General features: G+C 27.6%; 2 protein-coding genes across 2 annotated transcripts in view; both read left to right on the plus strand.

Annotated features, from left to right (window-relative positions):
• Window positions 1–997, plus strand: part of LOC117181771 (28S ribosomal protein S10, mitochondrial) — a 4,133-nt gene extending 3,136 nt beyond the window's left edge. Inside the window, exons 3-5 of the mRNA XM_033374736.1 lie at window positions 351–478; window positions 569–770; window positions 859–997. Of these exons, the coding sequence (XP_033230627.1) occupies window positions 351–478; window positions 569–770; window positions 859–927 (399 nt within the window). The 3' untranslated portion in view covers window positions 928–997. The remainder of the gene's footprint in view (window positions 1–350; window positions 479–568; window positions 771–858) is intronic.
• A 4,223-nt stretch (window positions 998–5,220) lies between these two features.
• On the plus strand, window positions 5,221–11,970 carry LOC117181570 (60S ribosomal protein L21-like). The gene is made up of 2 exons (XM_033374398.1): window positions 5,221–5,267; window positions 11,445–11,970. The coding sequence occupies exon 2, from the start codon at window positions 11,461–11,463 to the stop codon at window positions 11,938–11,940; it is 480 nt and encodes a 159-aa protein (XP_033230289.1). The 5' UTR covers window positions 5,221–5,267; window positions 11,445–11,460; the 3' UTR covers window positions 11,941–11,970.
• Window positions 11,971–12,622: the final 652 nt, after the last annotated feature.

A 12,622-nucleotide genomic window follows, 5' to 3' on the forward strand; every position in this document is an offset into this window, starting at 1 on the left:
AAAAAAATTTTTTTAACAATTTTTAAATCCTAGAAAAAACAACAACAAAAAGTGCTTTTTGTAGGAAAATTCAACTTAAAAACCCAGATGACACAGTTCCGAATTGAAGCTGTCTCTAAAAGCTGCTCAATTTTATTTTTAAATAATTAAAGCAATAGTGATTTAATTAATAAAGAAAACCATTTTTTTAGAAATAAGAGATATAATCTTTGTGTTATATTAAAAAAAAATTAATAGCTAATTTGTTTTTAATTCAAATTCTTCTCTGTCACACTATCCCTGTTATCACTTTTACCTTAATTAACCCTGCTTAAAGACTTCAAATACTCAACTTTACAAATTCTAAATAGGCCGATCCAGACAAATTGTACAAAAAGATAGAATTGGAACTTAGGGGGCATGATACGGCAGTTTTGAAAAGTTACAGCGAATTCGCAGACATGACAGCGAATCACTTGGGAATTACCACCACCCGAAAGTAAAATTTTACGATTATTATATTTTTAAATTTTTTATCTTAATGATTCAAAATTCCGAATAATTAAATTACTTTGATTTAATTTGGCAGTGAAGCGTCCAGGAAACCTATCTTCGATAGATTAACTTTACTTAAATCAAAACACAATCACAAAAAACATCGAGTTCAGTATGAAATGAGAACTTATTTTAGATTCATTGACTTTGCAAAACTCACTGGTTCCACTGCTGATACTCTTCTTGAATATCTGCAGAGGAATTTGCCTGAAGGTGTCGCAATGAAAGTGACGAAGGTTTGTGTGGAAAGGAATATGTATATTTCATTTTTTTTCTGAAATCTACTAAATTGGTCGTAAGATTTAAAAGAAATTTTTATTCCAGACTGAAATAAGAAGATTACCAACAACAGTGAGTCAACCACCGATTCAAGAAGCTCCTGCAGAAGCGTAATGGAATAATTATGGTAGATATTGCACTTTTATGTATAGATGGTAAATAAATTTCGATTTTTTCATTGGAACTTTTAGTTCTTTTTTAATTTTGTACATTTATACCTTTGGGGGCTTTCAATCTCGAAAATCTCTTCTGCAGAAGAATCGTTCGCATTCGTCTGAATATTTGGCCAGGGGAGTGGAAAACTGCGGAAAACCTAAACAGAGAATTTATAGAGCATTTAAAATAATTGCTACATATATTTTTACAAACGCATTCTAGAGTTAAATAAACATACACTTTTTTAAATTACAGAGTCGCTACTGATCAGGAAATTCCAGAAAGCCCGGGGAAAACCTGATAAAGTTAGGGAATTTTCGAAAAACTAAAGTTGAAGTTAATTTTATTATTATGGCCAAAAATGGCAATTATTTCGTTGAAAATTAATCTTTTCTGGATGATGTTTCAAAATATTTGGAAAATTCATATTTTTTGGTTGAATTCATTAATTTTTGTTACACAATTAAAATTCTTTTTGGTTGAAATATTAAATATCACGTTTTCCGTGGAAACTTTATGCTTTTTTATTGAAAATTCAACTACTTAGATGGAAGTGGAACTGTTTTGTTCAAACTCATTTCTTTGGTTGATGATTCATTATTTTAGTTGACAATTCTTTTTTTCTGTTCAAAATTTAATTATTTTGTTGATTCTTGGTGACTTCTTTTTGTTTGAAAATTTATATTTTTTTTTGTTTAGAATTAATTTTTTAACTGAGAATGTAACTGTTCAATTTTTTGTTGAAAATTGATCTTTTTTGATAGAAATTTAATCTTTTTAGTTGAAAATTTATCTGTGTTAGGTGAAAATTGAACTATTTGTTGAAAATCCGTTGTTTTTTTTTGGTAGAAGAGTACTCTCATTAGTTGAAAGTTTTTCTTTTTGGTTAAAAAATAATTTGTGTGATTGAAAAATTAACTATTTTTTTTGGAATTCGTTTCTTTTTTGGTTGAAAATTTATTTTACTAACTAAAAATTTAAGTACTTTATTTTTTGTTGAAACTTTATCTTTTTAGTTGAAAATCACATTTTTTTGATCGAATATATATAATTTTAGTTGAAAATTCTATTTTTTGTAAAAATTTTACCTTTTTTGGATAGAAATGTAATATTTTTGTTTAAAAAATGTTATGTTTTCTAGAAAATTTAACTATTATATTTTTTGTTAAGAAAAGATTTCATTCGTTGAACAACAATATTTAGTTAAAAATTCTTTTTGTTTTTATAGAAAATGCAACTTCTGGGTTGATACTTCCAATAATTTGGACAAAAATTCATATTTTCGTTTGAAAATTCATCACTGTGATTAAAAGTTAATTTTTTTGCTGAAAATTCATTTTTTTTTTAGTAGAAAAATAATTTTTTAACTGAGGATGTAACTATGCTAGTTTTTGGTTTGTAAATTTATCTTCTTTGGTAAAAAATTCATTTTTTGGGTTTAAAATTGAATTATTTGTTGAGGATTCATTATTTTTTGTTTGAAAATCGTTTGTTTGAGCTAACAATTTAATTCTTCTTTATTCATAATGTGTCTTCTAAGGGTTTACATGACTTCTATTCCTTATAATCTTTCCGTTTATGTCTATATTTTTTACAATCTTATCCTTTCTATATATACAATTATTTACAACTATTTACATAGTCTTATATCTAGTTCCTTATTTCTATTTCCTACGTCAGCGCAATTGAGGACTTATTAGCAAACGAGTGAGCGCTTGAACGAAAGCGAGAGTGCAAACGAGAGAGAGAACGCAAACGCATCTTAGTCTACTTAACTTTTACCTTACCATTACTTACATTTTTTACGCTTCTAATCTAAGCGACTTCCGTTTCCTTTTTCTTAAACTTTTTTATACTTCCATTTACCTTTTTTTCACGTGCATTCTTTCATTCTCTCTCATTCGCTCCTCTGGTACCCTCCAACTCCTTCATCCATTCTTCTCCTAATCCATCCTTCCCTAGAATCTTAACCACATTTTCTGCCAGCTTCCTTTATCTTCCATTCCTCTCCTACATCCTTCCCATACATGCTCCCATGTTTCCTCCTCCCATTCACATATTCTACACTTTCTGTTCTCTTCTTTTCCCCAGTACATCCCCTCCCTTACCTCGTTTCCCAATCTAAATCTTGCTATTCTGGTCCACCTTCTCTCTCCCCACCCCTTATCTAAATACTTTAACACCCCTTCCTTTTTTATCATCTTATACCATTTATTGTATTTTGATTCCTCAATCGCCCCCCATCTTTTTATTAATTGTCTTTCCCTCTCCCTTTTTTCCAATTCTTCATAGTTTACTTCAGTCCCGTCTTCTATTTCTCTATCATTAAAGAACTTCCTCCTTTCTTCTTCCCATCTCATTAATTCGATCTCCCTCCCTCTCCTCTCTTCTACCTGCATCAAACACTTTCTCGCCAACTCCCCTCCCTTTTCCTCCCTCAGCTTCGTCTCAAATTTCCATGCCCTCTTTCCTGCTCTTAAAGATAACTTATCCCTTTGCGTTTCTTCTCTCGCCATATATCATAGCGTTTTCCAATCTGCCCCTAGTGTCCACCTTATGTACCTTTCTTGTAAACTCTTAATATCTTTCCTTTTTTTCTATGCCCATATCTCTGCTCCATAACTTAATACCGGCCATACCAGCGTATTAAATAACCAGATTCTCCTAATCCAATTTTTCTTGAACCTTCTTTTTCCTATTCCCCATATCTGTTTCATTACCCCTGCTGCTTTTTTTATCCTTTCTCTTATATGAGCTCTATGATCTCCATTCGTTTGCAAGATATATCCCAAATATTTATACTCTTTGACTTCTTCTAACTTTATTGCTTTCCATCTCCCTGTCCATTCTTTCTTCCTTCCCCCTCCTTTTCTAAACCTCATTATCTTTGTCTTTTCTACATTTACATTCTGCTTTTTCCCATCTAAGTATTTCTCTAATACTGTAATTAATCCCGCTATCCCTTCTTCATCCTCTGCCATCAACAGTATGTCGTCTGCGTATGCCATTGTATATATCTTTTCCTTCCCTATACTAACTTCTCCCCAACCCTTTCTCCTCATTTCTTCTTCCAAGTCTGATATTAATAAATTAAATTTAAAAATTTCTGATACCCTCTTTATTAATCCCTCTCTTATCCCCTTTTTTATTATTTAGATAAAAGTTCATGTACTTCGTTGAAAATTGATCTTTTTGATTGAAAGATAGCTTTTTTTTGTTTAAAATAAATTTTTTAACTCAAAATGTAATTGTTCAATTTTTTTATCGAAAATTGATCTTTTTCTATAGATATTTAATCTTCTGGGCTTAACATTGATCTGTTTTAGGTGAAAATTGAACTAGTTGTTAAACATCCATCTTTTTTTTGGTAGAAGATTACTCTCATTAAATATTTGGTAGAAAATTCGTTTCTATTTTGGTTGAAAATTTATTTAACTAACTGAAAACTTAAGTATTTTATTTTTTGTAGAAACTTTATCTTTTTAGTCCAAAATTCATGTATTTGGTCAAAAGTTACCATTTTTTTTGTCAAGATTGATCATTTTAGTTAAAAATTCACTTTAACTATTCCATTTTTTGTCAAAATGTTACCTTTTTTGATAGAAATGTAATACTTTTTGGTTGAAAAATAATTTTTTAACCTAGGATGTAACTTCCATTTTTGCTTGAAAATAAATTAATGTTGCTGAAAACTGGTTCCTTTTTTTAAATTTATTTTTCTAACTGTAAATTGAACTATTCTAGTTTTGGTTTGTAAATTTATATTTTCTGGTTGAAAATTTGTTCATTTTATTGAAACTGTATCTTTTTTGGTAAAAAATTCATCTTTTGGGTTTAAAATTGCATTATTGTTGAGAAATTGATGTTTTGGGTTGAACATTCAACTAAATATGTGGTTAAAAATTCAAATTTTTCGTTGTAGACTAATAATTTTAGTCAAAAATTCATTTTTAAGGTTTCAAATTTATCTTCTTAATTTGAAAACTGAACTAAAAATTTCTATCTCCACAACAAATTTCAGATATTTGGATTTAAACATAATACATTTTTATGGAATTATACTTTAAACTTTAAAAAATTGATTCTACTAAATTGAAGTGGTCGAAATTTAAAAAATAACCAAAAGCTAATTTGTATTTTTACATCTAAAAGATCTAAAATTTAAATTTCGCGGTCAATGTAACTGAGCGGAGAAAACAAAGACCCTAGATCTAGTGCCTTTCCAGAGAATTTGTTCGTCAATGTTGGCCATACTGTCTAGAACCTTCTTTCTGTTTTTGATCGCTTTTTTGACCAAGGTAAGTGTCAAGTTATACGTTTTTTCCACTTTAATATTACAAAAATGATACGCTTCTATTAAAATATTTAAAATTATAGTTTAGTATTATATGAAGTGTAAGTTTTTTACAACATATATAATATAATTAAGCTTGAAATTAGGTTTTAGATCCACGTGTCTGCAATCCGTAAACATAACCTGAAATTGATTTTAAGTTTGCCAAATATTTTTTATTTACAGATAATCTAGGTCTATAGTGCACTTTTCATGTTAATATTTCTATTTTTATTATTGATTAGCAAAGAATGATTTCTCGATAACTATTTGGGATATTGGGATGATCGGATTGTATGGAAATGATCCAGAATTTGTTTCACGCGTGTTGGATTTTGGTCAGAGACCCTAGTGATATAGTGATATTTATCAGGATTGCTTAAAGTTTTGTTAAAGTTTCGATTTAATTATTATTGTATTGTTTCATTACTTTTTCTATTTACCACTACGAATTCGCCGGATTCTAAATTTTCATATTATTTACTTGTACACAAAAATTCGAAAACTTTAAAATATACTAGAAACAAATCTGGTTAATTTTCAGATCATTTTATAATTTAAATGCTTTCTTCTCCGATTAAAACATAATTTTTCTCTTTTTAAATCTATGTGCCTATTTTGAGGAGGATAAAACTTTAGACTTAAAATTGTAAATCGATTCAGAATTAAAACACCTCAAATTTGGAAGAATTTTGATCAATTTTTTTTAAAACATTGCTATTTGTGTATTTGAATTTTAATGCATTCAAACTAATGTCAGTTTCGCAAGAAATGAAAGCAGAAGTTCAACTATCAAATTTTGTAATTCGATATTTTGCGTTCGTTCATAGAATTTTTCCGTGAGTCGATTATTTCAGGGTTGCTACAGGTCTGGGAATGTTCGATCATTTTTTCTGAAATTTTCACACAATTTTTGGTAAAAAGGTAACTGTTTGGTTGTAAATAAATTTGGTTTGGCTGAGGATTGATTTTTTTTTGACAAATCAAATTTTTTTGCCTAATTTCGACTGTTTTTGGTTAAAAATAAAAATCTCTATAATTATAAAATTTAATTACATTTTTTTAAATTTTATCTCTGGCTGAATTTTTTTGAATTCATATTTTTCACTGAAAATTTATATATTCATTTTTTATTGAAAATTTGTGTTTTAGTTGATTTATTTGATTAAAAATTCGTCTTTTTTGTAGAAATGTAATATTTGGTTGAAAATTAACTTTACCTGGTTGAATAAGTTATTAAATTTTTCGCTGCAAATTCCTCTTGATTGAAAATGTAATTATTGTGCTGATAATTTTTTTTTTAGATTTTTTAACTGAAAATTCAAGTCTTTATTGTAGCTTTGTGCTATTGTAGCTAGTGTATTCTGCTGTAAAGTCGAAGTGTTTTTTCTGTATTATATTTTTGGATGAGGATTAATCCTTTTTGGTTGAAAATTTATCTTCTTGATTCCAAATTTAACTATTGTGTTCTATTTTCTTTTTTTTTAAATTTTTTGTACTGAAATTTGATATTTTTTAATTGAAAATGTCTCCATTAGGATGAAAATTCGTTTTTAAAAACTTCATTGCTGAAAATCCCACTTTTTATTTAAAAATTCGTATTTTTTGGTAGAAATGCCATCTTAAAAATTTATTTATTGTGTTCAAAATTTATTTTGTTGTTCGTTAAAGATTCATCTTGTTAGTCGAAAATTCAAGAATCGGATATTTTTTTATTGTTTCTTTAAATCTGAAAATGCATACATTCCATTTTTGGTTGAAAATATATTTTTTTAGTTAAAAATTTCACTATTTATTTAAAAGCTTGTTTTTGAAATCATTTTTCTGTGGAAAATCCACTACTATTCGGTTGAAAATTCCTCTTTTTGGTAGAAATGTAATCTTAGTTCAAATTTCACTTTATTTGGTTGAATTAAAAATGTTTGATTTAAAATAAAATTATTTTGTGGTTGAAGAATCAGCTATTACATTTTTCGATGAAAATATACCTTTTTTGTTTAAATATTCATCTCCTTGGTTGAATATTTATCTCCTTGATTGAAAATGCAACAATTATGTTACAAATGGACCTTTTTTATATGCAAACCCAACTATATTGTTGAAAATTGGTCTTTTTTGGTGGAGAAGCAATTTCATTAGTTGAAAATTTAGTTGTGTTAAAAATTCTACAATTTAAAAAAAACGCATTCTTTTTAGTAGAATATTAGGATGTTTTATTGAAAATTCAACTATCATGATGAAAAAATACATTTTTTGGTTGAAAGTCAGCTTTTTCGTCGAAAATTTAACATTTTGGATGATATGTTTTTGGTTGAATTCAACTCTTCTTGGTTTAGAATCAACATCCTCTGTGTTTGAAATGTTAGCTGTAACATTTTTCGTTGTGAATCTTCTTTTTTTATTGAAAATATATTGCAAATTTAAATATTGTTAAAAAAATTTCAATTAATATATTTTTTGTTGCTGAAAGTTTATCTTTTTTAGTTGAAAATTTTACTATTTGGATGAAAATTCGTTTTTTAAAAACTTCAGTTTTTTATAACTCTACTTTTTGGTTGAAAAATAAGTCTTTTTGGTAGGAGTCTGATCGAAAATTAATTTCATCTGGTTGAAAATTAATTTTTTTTTGTTGGTAGAAAAGTAATTTTATAAGGTAAAAATTCGCGTTCTTTTTGTGGTAGAAAATTGATTTATTTTTCAAAATAATTTTTAACTTAAAACAAATTTAAAACAACTTCTAGATTTCTCAAGAATTTGAAATAAAATTTTGAAGCTTTTCAAGGATGTTTAAACTATTTAAAAAGAAAATATTTGAAAAAAATGCCTTAAAATTATATAAAAGAATCAGAAAATTTTAAAGTTCATTGATTGATTTTTTAGTTTAGAGCATTGAAAATGATAACGTGGATTTTTATTTTTTATATGGAAAAATGTTACTACCTTCAATTTTATACATGTAAATTATTGAGCATTTGAATACAACATTTTCAAAATAAACATTTAAATTTCAATTTAAAAAGTTCCACTTTAAATGCTTTCATTTGCAGCTCAGTTTTTATTAACTCAAGTGGAAAATTGTTTAACTTTAGTCTTCCATTTTTTTAAATTTCATTGGCCGTGAAAAATGTTTGCAAACTGGGAAATGACCGGGAATTTATTTCGTCGATTATAACGTCTACCCTGGTTATTATTTTTTTTTGCAGGATAATTCAACATTTTTGATGAACATTTTTTTTTAAATCTTCTAGTGGTGAAGGTTTTTTTTTTAAACTCGACAGAAAAATTTATAAACATCAGGAAAACTGCAAAATTAGCCAGGGAATTTCGAAATTGGGATTTTTGTAGCAACCCTCTATTTGAACTCTCTTTCTCTAAATTCATGATCGCTTTTAATTCAAGGAATAAATACTAATCCCTTGGTAAACTTTAAATTCCTAAATACAATTATAATACTCTGGGTGGCCACTGGACCGGGAAACAGGGAAAACCGGGAATTTTCTGGGACCGGGAAAAACCACGAAGTGACAGTAAATTTATTTCTTGACCGGGAATTTTACGAATTTGCAGAAGAAAAATCGACCCAAGTTCGAGTTCAACAGTTTTTAAAATAATAGATTTTATGCTTTTACGATGATTCATTTTGATAAAAAGAGATATTTCGGGTTTCACTCGTGTAAAAAACTACGAATTGTTTGCCGACGTTTCGTGAACATTACAGTTCACATCTTCAGGGCTGACCTGAAACTGAGGTATCAGGTCATGATGTTCTTAGGTATACTTTCTACGATGCCTGTGATTGGCCAGAGCGCCCCATCGTGGGGACTGGTCGAACTTGATTGGCCAATCAAGTCTTTTTTAAAAAATCCGGGAGAACGAAAAGCCAAATCGGATTGGTATTATATCCATTGTCCCTATTGATGTTATTAGAGTGTTTTAAGATTTCGATTGCTTCTCTATGTTTTCTTGGAAATTTGTTGTGTGTTTTTGCAATGACTGTTGTTGCATCAAATAAAATGTTATGTCCTGTTTCAATATGATGTTCAGCTAGTGCTGATTGCGTGTTTTTAAAATAATGTTGTGTATAATAATGTGTTTTTAAAATATTTTTAAAAATAATTAAAGTGCAGTCTTAAAGATTTAAACAGTTAGAAATTAAAAGCATTTGAAGTTAAAATGTTTTGATAAAAAACAGTTTTATTTTATCAACTTTAAATATAAATAAATCAATGTTTTTTAAAATGGAGCTTTACTTCGAAAATAAAAATCTGAATAATAATTGATTTGATTTAACGATTCTAGATCCGTTCAAAATTTGAGAATTTCCAGATTGTAACTGTTTTAATTCGAAAATCTTAATAAGAATTGGTATTAATATATCATTTATTCCGATAATTTTATTTTTAAATACAAATTTTAATGATTTATCAATAAAATATTTTTAATTCAAAATTTTAGGCCTTCCCTTCTATTTTTTATATATTAAGTTCAAGAAATAAATTTATTAATATATATATTATTTCTATTCATTTGTTTAGCCATTATAAATTTTAACGTGCGTTTGAAACTTTAGAAACTATTTTACACTTAAAAATAACTCCATAATTATATAGTCGTGATTAAATATTTTTATTAAATTCAAAATATTATTTAAGTCTAAGTTATTAAATTATTAAATTATTCAATTTGATATGTTGTAATTTAGAAAAAGAATTAGTATTTAATATTTAGCAATATTTCATTGTTAATGTAAGATGAGTAAATTGAAACCAAGTATTTAAAAGAAAACAATTTTAATTGTTTTATTTAATAAATGTTTAATTTGTTAGTGAAATTGTTAAATCTAAACATATAAATAACCTTTGAACACTTATTTTTGGTAGAAAAAATTGAGCAATTTTAATAAATATTTAGAAGTTTGCAAAAGATTCAAAATTAATTAAAAACTTGAAATGATTTCAAGTAATTTAAACGAAGTGTGTTAACATATTTTTTCAGAACTTCTAAACAGGTTTTTAAATTAATCGATTTTTTCCTGTAATTTTTGAAAAATCCTGCGAATTAAAAAAAAATCCTTAAGATATTCCAGGGTCTTTTTTGATATTTTTTTACAATAATTTTTCAAAATAAAAAATTATTTTCAATTTTCCTAAAAATCTTAAGAAAATGTTTTTATTCTTTTGAAGTCTTTCACAATTCTTATAAAGGGTCTAAATTTGTTGTTTGAAATCTGAAAAAATCTCCTTTTTTTTTAAAATTTGGTTGTGGGTATTTGCACAAAAATTTCGGTACGAATAGCCAAATTTTAACGGTACACATACTTCGTTTAAATTATTCAAAATCATTTCAAACTTCTAAATCTAATTTAAATCTTTTTAAAACTTCTAAATATCTCTTAAAATTACACTAATTTTTTCTACAAATAATAAGTGTTCTATTGTTATTTATAAACTCAAATTTTAAGGATTTTTTTTTAATGTTCAGGATTGTTTAAAAGTTGTAAAAAAATTTAATTCATTTAAAAATATATTTAAAACTTATGAACAAAATTTCTAAAATTATTTTAAATTTGAAAAAATTTTAAACCACTTCTAGATTTCTTAAGATTTGGAAATAAAATTTTAAGGTTTTTCAAGGATGCTTGAACTTTTCAAAATAAAACTAATTTAATTTCTGATTTAAGAACTGTTAAGATTAAAAAAATTCTTTTTTAATTTTTAATGTATCGAAATGTAAATTATTTAAATTAATATATTTTGAAGATTTTTAAGTTCATTGTTTGATTTCTTAATTTAGAGTTTTGAAAATGTTAACATAGATTTATATTTTTGGAACTTAATCTGAATCTTTGAACACTATAATTTATAAAAGTGAAAAACTTTTAAACTTTAATGTTAAAAGTTTGAAATTCAAGAGTTTTGCTTTGAATCCTTTAATTTCTTGTTTGTTATTTATTACTTTAAATGGAAAAATGTTTAGAATAGAGTTCGATTTTTTAAATTCCAGTGACCGTAAACAATGTTTGTGAATCGGGAAATGACCGGGAATTTTTTCCTTCGATTAAAACGGCTACCCTGAATACTTAAAACCTGATAACTCTCAATTCAGGAACTAAATTCGAATTCCCGTTTTTCTCCTTTTCCAGAAACAGTAACGTCCAAATGACGAACTCAAAGGGATACCGTCGCGGAACGAGAGACTTGTTCTCCCGCAAGTTCCGTAAACATGGAACCATTCCACTTTCGACCTACATGAAGGTCTACAAAATTGGGGACATGGTCGACATCAAGCAGAACTCTGCCATCCAGAAAGGCTTGCCCTACAAAGTTTACTACGGCAAGACGGGCCGCGTCTTCAACGTGACACCCCATGCTCTTGGAGTTGTCGTAAACAAGCGCGTACGAGGAAAAATCCTACCCAAGAGGATCAGTGTTCGAGTTGAACACGTGAATCACTCCAAGTGCCGAGAAGACTTCCTGAGGAGAGTGAAGGAAAACGAGCGTCTGAGGAAGGAAGCCAAGGACAAGAATGTCCAGGTGCAACTGAAAAGACAACCTGTTCAACCCCGTGGAGCTCACATCGTCTCCGGAAAGGTCGAACCTCAACTTCTTGCACCTATTCCTTACGAGTTTGTTGCTTAAACGTGAAATAAAGTCTTTTTATTATATTTACAAAATCTTTTTCATTTTGCGAGGAAAAAAAATCAAACCTTGTCTAGTAGAAGTTAGTTAGTTGAAGGGTAAGGATGCTTAAGGGGCCAGTCGACAAAAATCGAATTTTTCAGTAGCGAAAAAAATTGTTTTCGAAATTTAAAAACAAAATAAAAATTTGCTCCGGAAATATGAACGCTCATAATTTTTTGACACTTAAAGATTTTGAATATCAAAAAAGCGCGTAGTTCGCAATTTTGGAAAAAAGGGAAATTTGATTTTGCGATATTGAATTAACGAACCGAATAGATAAACATTATTCAGTGTTTAAAAAAGTTGAGAATGAGTTGCTTACTTAATCATGAGATATTAACCCATTAACGACCAAAGCTATCAATTTTATGACATTAGTTTGACTGTAAAATTTATGGGTATAACAAAATAATAAATAGATCAAAAGTACCGTTCCTTATGTTTTTGGGTAAGCTAAATTCGAATCCGTGGTTAAAATTCGAATATTTTGACTGCAAAATTAAATATGGCGGTTTTTGTATACAAAAATAGTGAAAAATGTTTGATTTTTTATTTTTATAATTTTTTTCAGGCATAAAACGCTTTAATATCTTAAAATTTCTTCACCCATCTGTGCACAAAATTCGTAAACTTTAACAAA

The sequence above is a fragment of the Belonocnema kinseyi genome, chromosome 10, assembly GCF_010883055.1.
Source record: "Belonocnema kinseyi isolate 2016_QV_RU_SX_M_011 chromosome 10, B_treatae_v1, whole genome shotgun sequence".
NCBI lineage: Eukaryota > Metazoa > Arthropoda > Insecta > Hymenoptera > Cynipidae > Belonocnema > Belonocnema kinseyi.